General features: G+C 38.3%; 1 protein-coding gene across 2 annotated transcripts; it reads right to left on the reverse strand.

Annotated features, from left to right (window-relative positions):
• Positions 1 to 226: 226 nt before the first annotated feature.
• LOC131017940 (probable disease resistance protein At1g58602) lies at positions 227 to 3948 on the reverse strand. Of its 2 annotated transcripts, none has more exons than XM_057946695.1 (3): positions 2799 to 3948; positions 871 to 2634; positions 227 to 432 (listed from the first exon to the last, which is right to left on the reverse strand). In XM_057946695.1, the coding sequence occupies exons 1-2, from the start codon at positions 3823 to 3825 to the stop codon at positions 887 to 889; spliced, it is 2775 nt and encodes a 924-aa protein (XP_057802678.1). In that variant the 5' UTR covers positions 3826 to 3948; the 3' UTR covers positions 227 to 432; positions 871 to 886. The 2 variants fall into 2 exon arrangements, with proteins under 2 accessions (XP_057802678.1, XP_057802677.1); XM_057946694.1 differs by having other exon boundaries at positions 866 to 2634; positions 2799 to 3900.
• Positions 3949 to 18742: the final 14794 nt, after the last annotated feature.

An 18742-nucleotide genomic window follows, 5' to 3' on the forward strand; every position in this document is an offset into this window, starting at 1 on the left:
TTTACGAAATAGACACACTGAAAGGGATCAAAACCCAGCCAAGTAATGCGAGAAACCATGATATATTATAGTGAAAGACAAAGACAAAAGAGTACCTTACCACAACACTACCATTAGTATAGTATATTCATAAACAACCAAGCAACAAAAATCACAATTCATCAAAAACAGAAATAAAGCTTAAATCTCTAGAACATGGGCTGAATCTTACCAAAATAACTCCATATGGAACTAAGCAAGTCTAGAATAAATTGTCCAGAATCACCAAATTCAACCATATTAATAATACAAGAAATGGAATATGGCCACCACCCCCCATGTCAAGCTTGGAGCAACGTACAAAAGAAATATATATATATACACATTTATTTTAAAAAGTGATAAAAGCGAAACATGACTGTAGCTCGAAGGCACCGGGGGGAGAAAAGTACCCTGCAACCAAAACCAAGACAATACAAGTTTAGAATGGGTCGAGCTTTATAATTAAAACCTTATAAGCTATTACTGAATGAATATAAAAGAATGCATATATTATAAACTTTAATAATTTAAAATGTAATTAACGAGAGCGTATAAGTTATTAACTTGTTTGAATAATTAAGATTATAAGAGAGAATTATGATACACGGAAGATAATCATAGTTAGAGAGAGATAGAGAATTGAAAGAAATAAAATGAGAAATATATTATACTGGAAACAACAAAACTTAGTAGAGTTATTTTTATAACTTAATTAATAGTTAATTATAAGATGGGGTTATGAACATTTTTTTTTGGGAGCGTAGAAGTTATTTTACATGTTATAAGTTATTTATGATCTTATTATGCCAAATACTTTTGATAATGTGAGAAATGAGATATATACCTTACCTAGGTGGAGACATAGTTAAAAGATGATAATTGAAGGGACGTGGCAGACTTTGTGGAAATCCTCTCCTGATGCCGATACCCTCTTCCCCAATTCCGCCATTCCATAGATCTCCAGTTTTCGAAGAATAGAAATGCCACTCAAGCCATCTGGAACCATCTCTAGACTAGAACACCCTTCTATCTGTAATTGAGAGAGAAGGGGCATGGCTCCTGCCTCCACTCTCCACTTCCTCAACTTTAATAACTTTGACATAGTTAGTAAGTTGAGGCGTGGAAAACTGTTTGATGGACACGTCATCTCCTCCCCGACAAATGATTTCCTCTCTAACGACAACTCTCTCAAGCAAGGAAGCTTCCCCAGTATCCCCATTGGATCATCCTCAATCTCACATTCTCGCAGTAACAATTTCCTAAGGTTTGAGCTTATGAAGTCACGCCCACACTTTGCGAGCTCCTTCCCTAACTTAACTTCAATCGTCATCAAATGAAGATTGGAACAAGTGAATGCCTTTTTCAACACTCCCTCATTTGTTACTAACTCGCAGCCCTCTTTGATTTCAACCATACAATACAATAACGTGTCCATGATAGATATGGCGTCGATGATGGCTGACAAGCTTTCGTTGTCATGTATACTTGTGCAGAATCTTCGTAGATTCTTCATTTTGTTCATATATTTTAATTCATGCACTCTACTATCCAACTGCCATAGGGTCTCCAACTCAACCACTCCCTCGTCCAATGTTAATCGATAACTTCCAATATTTTCCTCATCATACACTGGAAGAGCCAAGTGTTTTAAATGTAGCATCTCCTTAAAAATATTTGGAACTTCAACATTCTCCGAACCAAATAAATTTAGGGTATCCATGTATACCAAATTCCTTATGGACGATGGTAGCTTATCAAATTCACATTGATGTAAACGCAAACTTCTCAGGTGAACAAGATTAGTGATTCCTTTCGGTAACTTTCTTCCTGCGAATTTGAATCCCACCATAACTAGATCCCTCAACAATTTGAATTTCTGAAAATTAACGATACATAGTGGGGGAGACTGACCAGAATTACTGCGGTTGAACATTTGAAGAGACCTCAAATGTTTGCTAGTATCATCTCCAATCTCGTCAGGTTCCAGTTCGACTTCTCTTGTTCTGAAATAGATAGCCAAATGTCGTATTTTCATATTTGAGGAAGCTTGCTGTAGTAAGGTACTACGTTTCCCAGTTTGAATTTCCAAACTCAACACACCAAAATCCTCCCTCTTCCCCAATTTCAAACATAGTTCTCTTACTACATCATGAAGTTTGCAGCTCGTATATTTTCTTCCAGGTATGACACCATCGTCAATTTCAACTTGGACAAGGGATCTAGAGGCCAACTCACACAAGTAGAGCTCCCCGATGTCTATCAATGTTTTGTTCTTGTCTCCAACATTCTCATATGAAATCATGCCTTGTGCTATCCACATCAAATATAGATGCCACGCATATATATCTTCGTCCTCTTGAAATATACCCATATAGAGAAAGCAAGGCTTCAAATAATAGGGTAGACTTTCATAGCTTAAATTTAGCACTCCATCAATCTCACTTTCACCTCTATATATGAATTCTTTGATATCCTCATTTACTAACTCCCACTCCTTCATCGAATTTTTCGTTCTCAAGATCCCACCGAGTAAAGAAATTGCCAACGGCAAATACCCACATTTCTGCACCATTTCTTTCCCAATTTTCTCAAAATTTTCTTCAGATGCAAAATCTGTATTAAAAAAACATAGTGTTAATACTTTAACTTAATTAGGCCCTCTCATCTAATTTGGAATCGATGATGCTACAAAAGAAACTACCAGCGGGTAAATATTTTAGAATATTAATTTGTAGACTTGAAACTAAAGCACCATATTATACATACACACAACTGACCTGGAAAGTTGGTATGTGGAAAGGCTTTCTTCTTCACTAGTTCCAAAGCATCTTCCATATTTAGAAGCCCATGTTCTACTGGGAATCCAATCTCTGCAACCTTTCGTTCCCGCGTGGTGATCAAGATTTTGCTTTGCAAGTTTTGGACAAGGAAGGGATGCTTCAACTCATTCCAATCAGAAACTTTCCAAAGATCGTCCAAAACTATGAGGCATCGCTTCTCTCTTTGTATCTTGCATAGTTGCTCCTTCAACTCCCACTCGCTCAGACTTGGAACAATGTCTTTCTTTATTTGTGGCTCTAACTGCTTCAGAACATCCTTCCAAACTGATTGAAAATTTTGACATTGCTGAGTAATGCAAACCCACGCGCAAAGATCAAAGCTGAACTTGGTCTCGTTGTAGAGCTTTTTGGCAATGGTGGTCTTGCCTGAACCCCCCATTCCCCACACTGAAATTACTCGATGCTCTTTGTCTTCCACTAGGAGATGAACAAGCTGATTGAGCTCATCCTCCATCCCCACAAAACAATCTCCGATCTCGAATTCGGGGAAGCTCTTCCTTGCCCTGTTGTTGGCGGACGAGCTTTCCCCTCCATCTTGATTGTTGATGATGCTCTTCTTTATGCCACTTTCTAACATTTCCTTGTTTATCCTTTCAAGTCGGGATTTGATCGGTGAAATCTCCGAGCCTAGTTGGTGGAGCGAGTTGTATTCTTCCAAACTACAAGAACATATGCGGACGAGCTGTGTGAGGCCTCGTCTTCTCCTTGAAGACACTTGATAAGCTGCGTGTCTTTCAATGGCAGCTTCGGCTCTGTACACAAGATCTTTGATCTCCGAGATCCAATTCAAAATGGTTTCGCTTTCATGTCGTCTTCTATCCGCATCTTTGAGAAGACACTTCATCTCTTTGAGCTGCGTCTCGAGCTCCCTCACTTCATCACCCACACCATATAAAAACCTTGCTTCTTCCAACAACAAATCGCGGAAGGTTTCTAGAGCCATCGACACCACTGCTTCTGCCATTGCAACAATTCCAAGCTTTTGAGAGTTTGGTCTAATTGATTGGAGAACACTACTGGTGGGAATATTGTAAATAGAAAAAGATAAGGTTACTATAGAGTTGTGGTCGTGGTAATGGTACCCCACCAATATAAATTTTTCTAAATTTCTTATAATCATCATTACTTACCTGTTATTTTTTCATCATGTTTCTCCAAATAATTGCCATATATTTTTAAAAAGCCTGTCTTTGAAAAAATATTACTCCTTTGGTCACAGAAAAATATACCGTATTTCTTTGCCCCAAATTTTAAGAAATGATAGAGGAATATTTTACTAGTGAAGTGGGAGCTAATTGTTCACGCAGAATCGTAACTTTCAGTATTTTTAAAAAGATGACTATATGTTATGGAATTAAAAAATGAGGACTATATGTTACGGAATTTAAAAATAAAGACTATAACTTCCATTTTTTTTACATTTACACTCCTATTTTGAGCCATTAATTTTGCTGTGGTAAATAGGAGTGTAAATGTAAAAAATGAAGCTATAGTCTTTATTTTCAAATTTCGTAACATATAGTCCTCATTTTCAAAATTTTATAACATATAGTCTTCTTTTTTAAAAACACTTAAAGTTACGGTCCTATTTAAACAATTAGCTCGTGAAGTGGTGGGTCATGAGTGATTTTTGTTTTGAATTAGTCGAGAAAATAATGATAAAAAATAAGGAGTTCGTGATGAGATAGTGTCGTGTCTAATATATATATATAGGGGCGCGCTCCAGTGAGACCCCCTATTTTTCGTGTAACATGAGGACAATGAATAAGACATATAATACTAATGAACAAGACGTATATCTAACGAACAAGATGTATATACTGATGAAAAATAAAATTTAAAAAATTGGTAATGAATAAGACATATATACTGATGAACAAGACAATATATACTGATGAACAATGCAGTATATACTGATGAATAATAAATTTTAAAATATTCTGCTCCCTCCAGGATTCGAACCCTGCGAAAAAAAAATCACCCTCCAGATACAATATCAGCCATAGAATTGATGAAATAAATGCACCAGATCGTGCCCTAGATCTCACTAAAATTAGAGGGTCTCATTGGAGCGGCCCCCTATATATATATATATATATATATATATATATATATAGGGGCGCGCTCCAGTGAGACCCCCTATTTTTCGTGAAACATGAGTACAATGAATAAGACATATAATACTAATGAACAAAACGTATATCTAATGAACAAGATGTATATACTGATGAAAAATAAAATTTAAAAAATTTGTAATGAATAAGACATATATACTGATGAACAGGGCCGTATATACTGATGAACAATGCAGTATATGCTGATGAATAACAAAATTTAAAATATTCTGCTCCTTCCAGGATTCGAACCCTGCGAAAAAAAATCACCCTCCAGATACAATATCAGCCATATGATTGATAAATAAACGCACCAGATCGTGTCCTAGATCTCACTAAAATTAGGGGGTCTCATTGGAGCGGCCCCCTATATATATATATATATATATATATATATATATATATATAGGAGAAGGCTAAAATAAGAACGCTTATTAAAATATAAATTAAGAACCATTTACAGCCCTTAGATCATCAAGATCTACGGTTGATTCATCACCTTGTTAGATATATTCATGGTCATGAGTTCGAATCCCAAAGGTAACAAAAAATTATTTTTTCGATATTCATACCTTTATACAGTTTATTCATGCGTGTTATACATAAAATTCATGCATTTTTGCTGGTTCGTAATTCTTAAAATAAGGGTGGTTTATTGAATAGCCGCCCCATATATATATATATATATATATATATATATATATAGGGTGGGGTTAACATAGAAACCCCCCTTAAGATGAAAACTAGGAACCAATAACAACTATTGATTTTAATAAAATAAAGGGCTGAGATTAAACTGCAGATGCACATTTTAATTTGTGATTTAAATATAATTAAAATTAAAAGGGGTAAAAATGTAATACAGTAATTAATAATTATTCACGTTCTTGATTTCCTAATTCAGTTTCACTTTCAACGTTTTAACTAGGGTTTCAAAACTAGTGCAGCCGACATTGTGCAACCAATTCCGTTGAGGTTTTCAACTTCCGGTGGATCTGAAAAAACATCCGTGCAAGAGTCGATTCGGCGATCTGAAAAAGTGGTCGGTTTGCTTTATAAATTTTAGTTAATCTAAAAAAATTAATGCAATAAAATATAAAAAACCAAAGTTAATATGTAAAATATTATCTTTGAATCCTTTAATTACTTTATAAATTTTAGTTAATCTATAGAAGAAAATGCAATGAAATATAAAAAAAGAACACAAAGTGATTAAATAATAAAAAAAATTGAATGTTAATAGAATAATGAAAATATTGAAAATAAATTCCATAATTCTCGCCAACTACTATATTTAAAAATAAATAAAGTAACGTTGTTATCTATTATAAATTAGAATGTGCAACTACAAATATCATAAAATGCAAATCATTCTTAAAGTTTTTCAAAAAAATATTACTAATATTTTTTCCACTCTTTATACTATTCATGCAACAACAACCACTAAACTGTGCAACTACATACACTACATTATGCAACAATGCTTAAACTTTTTTCAAAAAGATTGAATACTTTTTCCACTCTTTACACTATTAGTGCAACAATAAATACTAAATTGTGCAACAATAAATATGATCTTGTGCATTAACAAAAGTGTAAAAAATAATGAAGTTCAATATTTTATAAAGGCTCGAAAATCTATATTTTTAAATCTTTAAAAGAATAACACTATGATTAAAAACACAAAACTTCTAGGAAAGAGTATGGTCAACGTTTAATAATCGTGGGAGACAATAAATCCCTTAAAATTCTCACAATACCATAACTAAAAATAAGTTAAATTACATGAATATCCTTTAAAGAATAAATAAAGGAAAAAAACGATGGTTTCAATAAAAATTGAAAAAAAAAACGGCTAACATTGAAACTTAATCTTAACCGCAAGATATTTAACATCAAGGGCCAAGATTAGGTTCCTAGTTCTCATTTTAATAGAGATTTTTATTAGAACCTCTCCATATATATATATATATATATATATATATATATATATATATATATTATAAAACACACAAAAATGATACTTCATCCGTCTCATAAAATAATTGCTTGTTTTCCTCTTTGAGTTGTCCCACATATAATGACCTATTTCCTTTATTAGAAATATTTAGGGATCATTTAATTCTTAATTAGTCAAGCTAATTTAAATCTAATTCGTAACCCTAATTTCATTTCACTCTCTCTCTCCACACGTTGCTCTCTCTTCCACCTCTTCGCCTCTCCTGTCTGAAACCCTATTTCACAGGCTCTCCACCGTGCACCGCCCCCTAGGTGTGCTCTTGCACGGCCGAATCTATCCTCCTACTGCAACTCTAATCCTCTTCCGCGTCCATTGCAATCGTAGCCCTATGCCGTTCCATCTTCCATCGTCGTTTCTCATTTTTTTTGCGCCGCAATGATGAAATCGAAGTGGCACGGTACTTGAGAGATGATTTCCTGCCGGACACCGAAGATCTGCTCTCTGATTGGGGCTCGCTGCTAGAGGTTGACTTCCCGTGGGCGTTGCCTTTACCGGACTCTGAAGAAATAAAGCAACAAAATCACAATTCAAGAACATAAATAAAGCTTAAATCTCGAGAAATTACAGACAAAGGCTCATTGGTCGAATCTCACCAAAACAACTTGTTAGGTCTCAGAGGGTCTCTGAACAGGTGTGGGGGGGGGGGAGAATACACCTGTATGGTAATTCTTCACGAAAACTGATGTGTGTAAAGGAGACAAGAAATTAGCAGTTTTCAATAGAAAAGAGGCTAGTGACTGATACTGATATGACTATCAGTGGATGACTTTAGTTATCTGATACAGTCACATAACTTAAGTCCAGATAAGGCTTCAGTCAAGGTTGAACAAAATCAGAGAAGTGTTATGAATCTGACTGATTATCCGTAGATTTATCGGCTAGACTAATAACACCGGCAGCGAAAAAAAAAACTTAGTTCAATTAGCCTTTGAAAAGAGTGACACTATCTAAACCCTTAATTTCACTTTTCAATTAGTCAGTTTCAGTTAATATCAACAATTGCGCAAATAAAAAATAACTGAAAGCATAAAAGAACACAGAGAATTTTACGTGGTTCGGAAACAACGTTCCTAATCCACGGTCAGATGATTAATCTGACAATCACTCTAGGCTAATGCGTTGAGGTGCATAGAAAACCTACCAACACTACTCTGGGTTGGATTTCTAGCTCACTCTTAGCACGCTTAGACATACTCGTGCCCTATCAGCACTTCACTAAGATCTTTGGAGTCAGAACCCTGGTGTGAACTCCCGCTTGGTTTACGGGTGCCCAGGAACCGATCTGTTTAGTTTACCTGTTACTAAACAACCACTCAAACACTCTTCTCTCTCGATTGAAAAGGGGTTTGGACTCTTCCAACTAAGACTACTGAGAACAGGCTCTCAAGTAATCAAAATCTTAGGCTTTGGGTATAACAAGGATTTGCCTAAGAAACTAAATGAATATTTGTAATCAGTGATCTGATTTTTGCTTTGATGATTCTCTTCTAAGATTCAAACTTTTGAAGGCTGTTGAAGGCTGAGTTGCAATTTTGGCAGAGTTTCAGCTTGTGCGTTTGAATCGGTGAAGATTGCAGTGTTCCTCGAGCTCTATTTATAGGCGAAGTCTTGAATAGATCCGTTGGAGAGATGGTCTTCAGAATTTCTGCCGTTGTGAGAGAATGTCACTTCTTGGGCTGAGGCTACAATCTTCAGGGTTCCTGTTTTGGCGAGAACGGCGTCTCAAAGTACATCAGGTAGGGTGCTTCAGAAAAGGTTGCACCAAATAGGAACTCTCTGTAGAGAAAGGACGATCTTCAAAATCTCTGCATTTAATGCGGCTGCAGGAGCATTTAATGCTGGTTTCAGAGTTTCAGTCCGATGAAGAATGTCAACTGATACTTGTCAAGAGTATCAGTCCTCTAATTCCATTTACTCCGCATTAAAACATTAGTTATCACTGATATATCAGTGAGACTCTTGTCCAGTCAAAGCTGATGCATTTGACTTGTCTTTTGCGGCTTTCTTAAGTTGTGATCTTCAATCTTCAGTCTTCAGTCTTTAGACTAACTAGAAAATTGAACTCTAACACTTGAATTTCGAAAAGTTCTAGTCTATTACAATAAAAACAGTGAGTTTTGTCGAAAAATTCTAGTCTATTACAATAAGAACAATGAGTTTTAGTATTATCAAAATTAGGGATATGATATTTCATTAAGTTCCCAACAGAACTCCATATGGAAAAATCCTCTTTGTAGACATGGAAAGTTGAGTCTTCTTCCTAGTCAACAAGCTGCTGATGATGAGGAGCTTTCACCATAAACAAACACCATATTAGGTGTGTCTGTTTAATTAATGAACTCTTGATATTATAACTTTGATGAGGTATGTTTAATTTTTGGCTTTTTAGTTTAGAGAGCGAGATTTAGAGATTAGATTACATCTCTCATCAACACATAAGCACTTGATATTAAGATGGATCATCAATATTGTCGACATCATCATATCATGTGATTTTATTTTCAATTGGATTAAATTTGCGTAAGAGTTAATCAAATTGGGCTTTTGAGTTCGGTTTTGTAACATGAAACTGAAGTGCTGTTGGATCTTTCCATTTCTTTCATAGTGGACCGAAGATGGAAATTGGGTTGGGCTCATCTTTGCAATTGGGCTGATATATAGTCGGGCCTCACTAATAAAACATGAGTTGGGTTTATTCAAATTGCTAATCGGGTCCTAGCTTGATTTTTTTTTTTTTTTTGAGTAACCTAGCTTGAATTTTTAATTGAACCTTATTTTGTATTCGATTAATTTGCAAGTCCCATAGAAATTCCAGGGAAAATTCTTCAGATGATTATCATCATATGATCTTCGTGTGGAAAATTCTTATTACAGACTTTATGATTTGAGCTCGACTTGAGTATGGCAGAGCCCATTTGACATTTGTAATGAAGCTTGAGCTGGGTTTCTTAAGGTGCCCAAACATAATACTAACTCTTTGTCGGGCCCAATCCTTTTTTAAAATACTAGTCGAAAGAGGGTATGTTGTACGCACAAATAATGTTATTCTATTTGATAATAAAAAGTATAAATATAATATTCATTATATTTAATTTTTTAATTAACAATTTGGTCTATTTAATTAATTGATTCTATTATTTATCTCTAATAGCAATTTCTAAGAAAATCTAGTGGTTGGATAATTTATAAATAGGTCAAGAATTTGTAGATGGAGGGAGTATAATTTATTAGATAGATATATTTATAGATACTAGCAGTAAGAACCGTGCGATGCACGTTTAATACATGCGTTTTTATACTATGAAAATAAAATACATAGGTATTATTATATAATTTTGAATATTTTTATTAATTAATTGTATTTATTAAATTGACTTATTCATTGGACTTTAATTAAAATTGGGAAAAGGTGCAGATTGACCCCCGAAGTAGTAGCCCCTATAGCGTATAACCCCTCTAACTCACTGTGTGTGCAACTAAACCCCTGAACTCTGAGAAAATGGTGCAAATTCCCCCCTCTGACCTAACGCCGTTAAGTGTCCGTTAACGTTTGGGTTTAATTGCACCCTCTACTTCAGGGGTGGATCTGCACCTTGATTTTTTTTTTTTTTTATATATAATTTCAGAAACCCACCTACGGCATCAACTTAACAGCCCCCGTACTCATCGATTCTAATTTGCACCTTATTTTTTAGGCTTATCTTATGATATTAATTGTGTAAATATAATACTCCCTCCGTCCATGAAAGAACTTCCTAGGAGGGAGTGACACGAGTTTTAAGAAAAAATATTATTGAGTGTATTGAGAGTGAATAAAAGGTAGTTGAGTGTATTGGAAGTGGTGAAAAGGTGTTATAATTAATATTGAGAGTTGTGAAAAGTGAAAAGTAAGAGAATTATAAGTGGTGGAGTATAGTCCAAAAATAGGTAGGAAGTTCTTTTGTGGACGTCCCAAAAAGGAAAGATAGGAAGTTCTTTCGTGGACGGAGGGAGTATATATTTAAATTTTATTTATTTATTTTTGAATAATTATTAAAACTCTAGATAATAATTATGATTTTATTTTTGGTTAATTTAATATTTGTAAATTTATTTTAAAAGAGAAAAAAGAATGGATCCGGGTCAAGACTCGAGACCCTGTGAATCTAATGGATCTGGACATGAATCTCGTTTTTTTGGACCTAATGGATTTGGACCGGATCCTGACCTAAGTAAAAAAATACGGATATGGATTTGGACCAAGCAGGATTCGATCCAGGTCCACATCTGGAGTTGGTGATGCTGCTGCATGTCGGCGGTAAGCAATCGACGATCAAGAGATTGAGCGCGTGCGAGCTGACAAAGTGTAAGTTGGAGCCGATGAGTATGGAGGGAGGTTAAGTTGATGCCGGAGGTGAGTTGCTGAAAAAAAAATTAAAAAAATTAAGGTGCAGATCCACCCCTGAGGTAGAGGGTGCAATTAAACCCAAACGTTAACAGACACTTAACGGCAATTAAACTCAGCACACCAAAATCCTCCATTTCCCCCATTTCAAACATAGTTCTCTTACTACATCATGAAGTTTGCACCTCCAATATTTTCCTGTGTACCTGACACCCTCACAAATTTGAACTTGGACGACGAACCTGGAGGCCAACTCACCCAAGTAGAGCTCTGCGATGCCAAACAAAGTTGTGTCCTTATCTCGAATATTCTCATGTGAAATCATGCCTTGTGCTATCCATCTACTATATAGATCCTCAACATTTATATGTTCGTCCTCTTGAAATAAACCCAGATAGAGAAAGCAAGGCTTCAAATAATAGGGCAGACTTTCATAGCTTAAATTTAACACTCCATTGATCCCACTTTCATCTCCGCCAACGGATCTATTCAAGACTAACTAACTCCAAAGAACTTGTTCTTTGAAGTTTAGTTGGCAAGTTTTCAAATCTCCCTTCGACCGAAAGAATCGAGTGTTTGAGTTGCAAAGGAGTTTAGGAAGGTACTCTGACTCCGTGAGATCCTAGTACCAATTCGTGCTAGCAGTGAGAAATCCAACAAGGTGTGTTGGTACTGAAGATTGGATCTTCAGTTGTTTCGGTTGTGTGCATCCGCAAACACACATTTCGGTTTGATGTGCACCCGTAAGCACGAGCATCGATTTGCAGTGCACCCGTAAGTACTTGCAGAGTGAAGTTGTTGGTTTGATCAACCGACCATGGATGTAGGAAGTGTTTTCTGAACCACGTAAAAATCTTTGTGTTATTTACAGTTTTCAGTATTTACTTTCTTACTTGTGCTCTTCCTTTCATCAACTGAAAACTGATTAAGTGCAAAGAGAAACTTAATACTAACAATGTGCTCAACTCACTAGCTATTACGAAACAAAAGATTTCCGCTGCGTGTGTTATCAGTCTGACTGATCTATCCTCTGATACTTAGTAAGATTTATAACATCTCTGTTCATCAAACTCGACTGAAGCTTTACGTGCATCAGTTAAGATATTTCAACTTAACTGATAACTCCTTACTGAAGAGTGTTCAGTATCAATCGTCAACTCTGTTTTGGTCAAAACTCCTTTCAGTAAACAGGTGTCTGAGTTTGTGTTAAAAGTTTCATTTTGATCTTTGTGTTGAGATTTCAAAAATAGCCTATAGGTGTATTTCTCCCCCATACACCAATTCGAGACCCTCCGGACCTAACAGCGACGCAGTTGCTTCGCGAAATTTTGCTTCTCTTAAGTTCTACAATGTTAGGTCCTGAGGGTCTCGAATAGGTGTATGGGGGGAATACACCTATGGGCTATTTTTATTCAATCCTCAATCTGAGGGATCTCAATCAGAGATCAAAGCGAAACTTTGCATGCAAACACAGACGCCTGTTTTAATATAAATCAGTTTTGACCAAACAGGGTTGACGACTGATACTGAAAGCTCTTCAGTAAGGAGTTATCAGTTAAGTTGCTGGAACTTAACTAATGCAAGTAAGGGATTCAGTCGTGTTTGCTAAAACAGAGATGATATCACTCTTCCTGACTATCAGAGGATAGATCAGTCAGACCGATATCATACGCAGCGGAAATTAAACTTAGTTTCGCAATAGCCTCGGTGGAGCACGTTGTTGGTTATAAGGTTGCTCTTTGCCGTTAGTCAGTATTCAGTTTATCAAATGAAAAGGCACAAGTATGAATGTAAAACTGAAAGCTGTAAACAACACAGAGACTTTTACGTGGTTCGGAAAAACCCTTTCCTACATCCACGGTTGGTTGATCAGACCAACAATCCACTTCGCAAGTGCTTAATGGGTGCACTGCAAACCGAACCCGTGTGCTTGCCTGGTGCACACAACCGTAAACTAAAGAAAAGCCTTCTTCAGTACCCACACTTCACTCACGTAGGATTTCCCTGCTCAGCACAACCCGTGCCAAGACTTCTCACTCAGAGTTCAGAGTACCTTCCTGAACTCCGAACCACTCAAACACTCTTATGGGGGGGAGGTTTGAACGAGTGCCAACTATACTTACAAAGAACAAGTTCTTTGAAGCAAGTTTGACCTTTGGCTTCTGGGTAAACAGATATATGCCTAGGGTCTAAGAGAATGTATGTAATCAGCAGTGACTGATTTTGGCTTTGGAATTCTCTTCTTCGATTCAAGCTTTGGGGAGGTTAAGCTTTAGGCTGAGTAGCAATTTCGGCAGAGCTTCAGCTTATGTCGTTGAATCGGTGAAGGTTGAAGTGATCCTCGAGCGCTATTTGTAGGAGAACTTTTGAATAGATCCGTTGGCGTAGATCGTCCTCAAGATTTCTTCCGTTGGAGAGCAATTCGAATTTGGGCTGAGGGCTTCAATCTTCGAGGTTCCTTGTCTGGGTGGAAACGGCTCTCTTTGATGGACAGGAGATGTGACGTCTCTGAAAAGTAACCACCAGATAGGAATGACCTCTGCAGAGATAATAATATCCTGAGATCTCTGCATTTAATGCGGCTGTACTTGTGCGTATGTGGCTTCCTCTGAACGTTGGAAGGTCAGTCCTAGGAGGAATGTTCAACTGATACTTGACTTTAGTATCAGTCCTTTTGCGCGCATTAAGTAATCAGTCTTCAACTGATTCTTCAACTGATACTTCAGTTGGTATCTGCAGTCTTCAGTCTTCAGTCTTCAGTCTTCGACACCGCAAGCTAAACTAGAAACGAACTCTAACACTTGAGTTCAAAACAATTATAGTCTATTACAGTTAAGTCCTATGAATTTTGGTATCATCAAAACAAGGGTTAGGATATTCAACAAGGTTCCCAACAATTTCCCCCTTTTTGATGATGCCAAAACCACACAGCAGTTCTAGACAACAAGAAGACTGAACTCACAGTACAAGTTCTAAAACTGGGGTGAAAACAGTTCCCCCTTAACAATAGAACCTAAAAACTTGTACTTCGAGTTAAGAACGAAAACAGTTCTAAAACAGAACAAGGAGAAGACAGAAAAACCATAATCAGAGCCTGGACAAAGAGTCATTGTCTTCAGGTTGAGATCAATAAGAAGTAGTTCTTTTCATTAATGAAAGACTGATAAGACATCAGTCTAGGTTACAATTTGGACATGAAAAAGAACAATACAAAGGACATCCAAATAACTCAAGGTTTCTGATTGTAGAGATTGAAAACTGCTTCCCAGATCTTTCTGCCGTCCCTGGAGTCTGGATGAATATTCCAAATCTTGCATACGGCTCTGACTTCTTTCTTGATCCTTTTTCTGTCGACTCCGTTCTTGATCCTTGGTGGAGTCACTATTTTCTTCTGAGGGTCAGGAATCCTTTTTCCATATATTCTCTGAGCGTCTTGCATATGAAGAACTAAGTCTCGTTCTTCCAGTTGCAACAGAAAATACTTCCAGGCTTCATTCCTGTATTCCCCGTCACCTTGGACGTTTGTAAAAACCATCCATTTGGTGTAGCATTCCTTGGTTTTCTCCCACCAATCGTTCAATTCTGACGGTATCCACCTGTCTGGTCGCTCAAACTTCTCCAAATATGATACAATTAATCCATTCTTGAAGTAGTGTTCGAGCTTCTGATCTTCCTTTAGAGTTGATATGAAGTCGATTTTCAGCTTCTTCGATTCTGGCTCATTTGAGGAGCTTTCTCTGCTTCTCTTTCTATTAGCTTCGACTGAGGCAAAAGTAGGAGCAACCTTTGCGATGATCTCTTCAGCCCTGTTTTCAACCCTATTAAAAACAGAGGGGATCATTTCCGCTTCCCTTCGGATGCGCTTCATTATATCATCTTCCCCCTTTTTGGCATTAGCGGGAGAAAGTCGGCTTTGCAGTTCTTGAAGATCATTGAAAATCTTCTGAAGGAGGGCGGAGTCAGGGGACTCTTGGGGTCATTGGATTTGCCTTTCCACATGCGCGAGTCGTTCCAGAATAGGCTTTACTGTCTCTGTAACGAGGAGGTTGACTTCAGTTCTTGGCATGAATGTCTTCAGAAACTCAATATGCATTTCTCTGATCTTCTCAGACAGCTCAAGATGTTGCGTCTTCCTTTGAATCTCCGATTCAAGAAAGAGTCTGTGCAATTCCTTGTGATCCTTCTCGATTTTGGGGAGACCTTTCTTTGGATCAAGCATTTCTGCCTTGTATCTGATCAGAGCAACTTCTTCTGCTCCCATCCGATGTTGGAGCTCATTGATCAAGCCGGCATGATAGACCATGTCTGCGGTTGCTTGTTTCTCAACTTCTTCAAGTTTCTTCACAAACTTTTTACCATAAATATGCTTGTAGTGACCCGCTCTTTCATCAGTATTTTAATTACAGTATTGTGTGTTTAATTTTCTATCTGCCAGTAATTGAAGCGTTTTATGTTTTCATCTATGTTTATGAATTTCGTATTTTGGAGACAGAGTCACTACACTAGCAAGCATGCAATTATTTATCTTCGCGTGTTTAAGACCGCGATGAGAATCCTTGAGTCGATGAATTATTATTTTTCCGAGTTATAACCAACTTAGCTAAGTTGGGTTATTTATCAAGATGGAGTTTATTTCACATTGTTACTTAAGTCGTGAATTATTTCCGACTTTGAAGCTAATTAAATCTACGGATTTAATTTAAGTATTAGAATGACGAACGGATTGAATCTACGGATTTAATTTAGCATTTATCGATGTTAGCAAGCACGAAACCAGTATTTTAATACTGAGAGTGACCGACACTGAAGGATTTTATTGAGATCTTCTCTTAGATCACTTCACCATACACGCCACCCAATCCCAACGCTTGCCAACGCTACAAGTAAAGAAAAGAAGGAAAATTCAAAAGGGGACAAAAAACCATCATGACTTGGCATTGGAACTACCAAATTGCATGCCACAAGGCACATTCCATTGGTGGCAGCCACCCCCACCCTATCCTACCCCAACTTTTAGTGCATAGCCTCCCCAAAAGCAAGAGTGGCTGCAAACTTCTCCCATTCCATTCATTTTCACTCCAAGAAAGTGCTAAGGCAAGAAAGTGCTCTCACTCTCTTCTCCCCTCTCCATTTTTGTCCCTCCACATCTCGCCTGTTGGATTACAAGCTTGCGGGCGTAGTACAATGAAACAGAAATGTAGAAGTTTAGATTACAAGGGAAAACTGAATTGAAATTACAGAAAACTGAAACCAGGAGAAAGCCGAGTCGAGGAGGGTCCTCTGTCCGCAAGACGAGATACGCCCCGGTAGTGCTCTCGGTTTGGCGTGTCGTCCCCAAAGATGAAACGGCTTCGTCTCGTAGGTAGCAGCACCGCACACCAACGAGCTCCGGCGAACTGGAACGAGGCGAGAACAGAACTCAACAGATGCAGTATGCAGAGTGTCAGAGTGATGTTGCTTGTGATGATTTTCAGGTAGTGATGATGCATGGAGGCTGTCCTATATATAGGCACAGTCCACATCAATAGGGGGAGCCTGCGGAGTTAATACCAATGATGGTATTCAAATGGTGTCGGGAGTTACAGGCAGTAACAGCCCTGCTGTTTGAATCTGCCATGACTCCTCCGACAGCAGTTATAGATGTAACAGCTCTGCCATGACTCCTCCGACAGCAGCAGTTACGTGGGAAGCTTCCTGGGAGACCAAGGGTCCTCCCGGGCCAAGCCCTAGTGGGCTTCGTGTGCATGCGCTGGCCCAACCGAGTTGGGCCTCGTCCTATTCGAACCAAGTTTTCATTGGTCCAAAAAGATAATAGTCGATGTGGGCCTAGGGTAGGCCCAAAGGCCAGCCCAAAGACCACCCAAAGACCAATTGCCAAGATCCAAGTCCAAGTCCACGGCCGCGTGTCGGGTGACGAGGACGGGACGGGACCGGGACCGGGACCGGGGCCGGGGCCGGGCGCCGGGGGCCGGGGCCGGGCGTCGGGCGACGGGCCGGGGCCGGGCACCGGACGTCGGGCGACGGGGCCGGGGCCGGGCGCCGGGCGTCGGGCGACGGGGCCGGGGCCGGGCCGGGCGGGCGGCGGCGGCGGCGCGCGCGTGTGGGCTTTGCAACCCGTCACTTGTGCACACAGTTTTATTACATCCTGTGATGTAATAACTTTTATACTGTAATAAATGTTATCCACATTCCGATGTGGGATAAGCATTAAATCTTATTTAATGCTTATCTTTTCCCACAGCTCAATGTTTCAAGTACCCAACTTTAAACAATTATTTCTCACTCACCGGAAATCGGTTTTGAGTAAATAAATATACTACGATCATCTACTCGGAACGTAGATCGATCCTGTCCCATTTAATTATGCTAAATTAAATGTTTTCGGTACTCGAAAAATTATCAAACATTGGTTACTCACAACCAATTTCCAACAATCCCCCACATGAGTGGAAATAGCCAAATGCAAATGCAGACACAAGCTCTGTTCTCAAGAGACCTTAGTGCATTAGAATAGGTGGTTTGCGGCCTTGAACCATCCTTAGTTAATACTATCGGATATACTGGTGAATTGGTAGAACTTGATGTCTTTGAACCATTTCTCCTTCGTGTATACCGAGACAACAGTATTAACACACTAACGCCTCAACCTCATTTCGTTCTCACGTTTTTGTCCTTTGCGGGCCTTGGACAGCTCTTTGGATTCATAAGTGTTAGGTCGATGCGGCCCCCACATCTCACTTATATAGGTGATTCTTTCCCGAGTATCCTGCTATACTCAACCTCCCCGAGGTGTTTAGGAATCATTAAAAGTCAATGACTTAACCTTACCACTAAGCAGGCTTCAACACTCAGTTGCTCTCTAGGGAATGCAAGTAGATGAGTGTTCTACTTGGAATCTTATAGCTTAGTTTTCCCATTGAACCACGTTCTTGGGATCTCCAGTCATCATGGTTGGGTTACCACTATAATCATCCTTATTTTGTGGATTTTACACCCATTCCCTCCAGCAATTTATACATTTGATCTCGATTCAAAGCTTTAGTGAGCGGATCGGCCAGATTATCTATTGACTTTATATAGTCAATTGAGATAACTCCACTTTCGATCAAATGTCTTACGGTATTATGTCGTCGACGTATGTGTCGAGACTTACCGTTGTACAACCCACTTTTCGCCCTCCCAATAGCTGCTTGGTTGTCGTAGTTTATCATGACGGGCGGCACGGGTTTTGACCAACATGGAATATCTTCCAAAAAGTTTCGTAGCCATTCGGCTTCTTCACCTGCTTTGTCTAAAGCGATGAATTCTGATTCCATGGTGGATCTAGCAATACATGTCTGTTTTGTAGACCTCCACGAGATTG

The sequence above is a fragment of the Salvia miltiorrhiza genome, chromosome 3 (assembly GCF_028751815.1).
Source record: "Salvia miltiorrhiza cultivar Shanhuang (shh) chromosome 3, IMPLAD_Smil_shh, whole genome shotgun sequence".
Lineage (NCBI taxonomy): Eukaryota > Viridiplantae > Streptophyta > Magnoliopsida > Lamiales > Lamiaceae > Salvia > Salvia miltiorrhiza.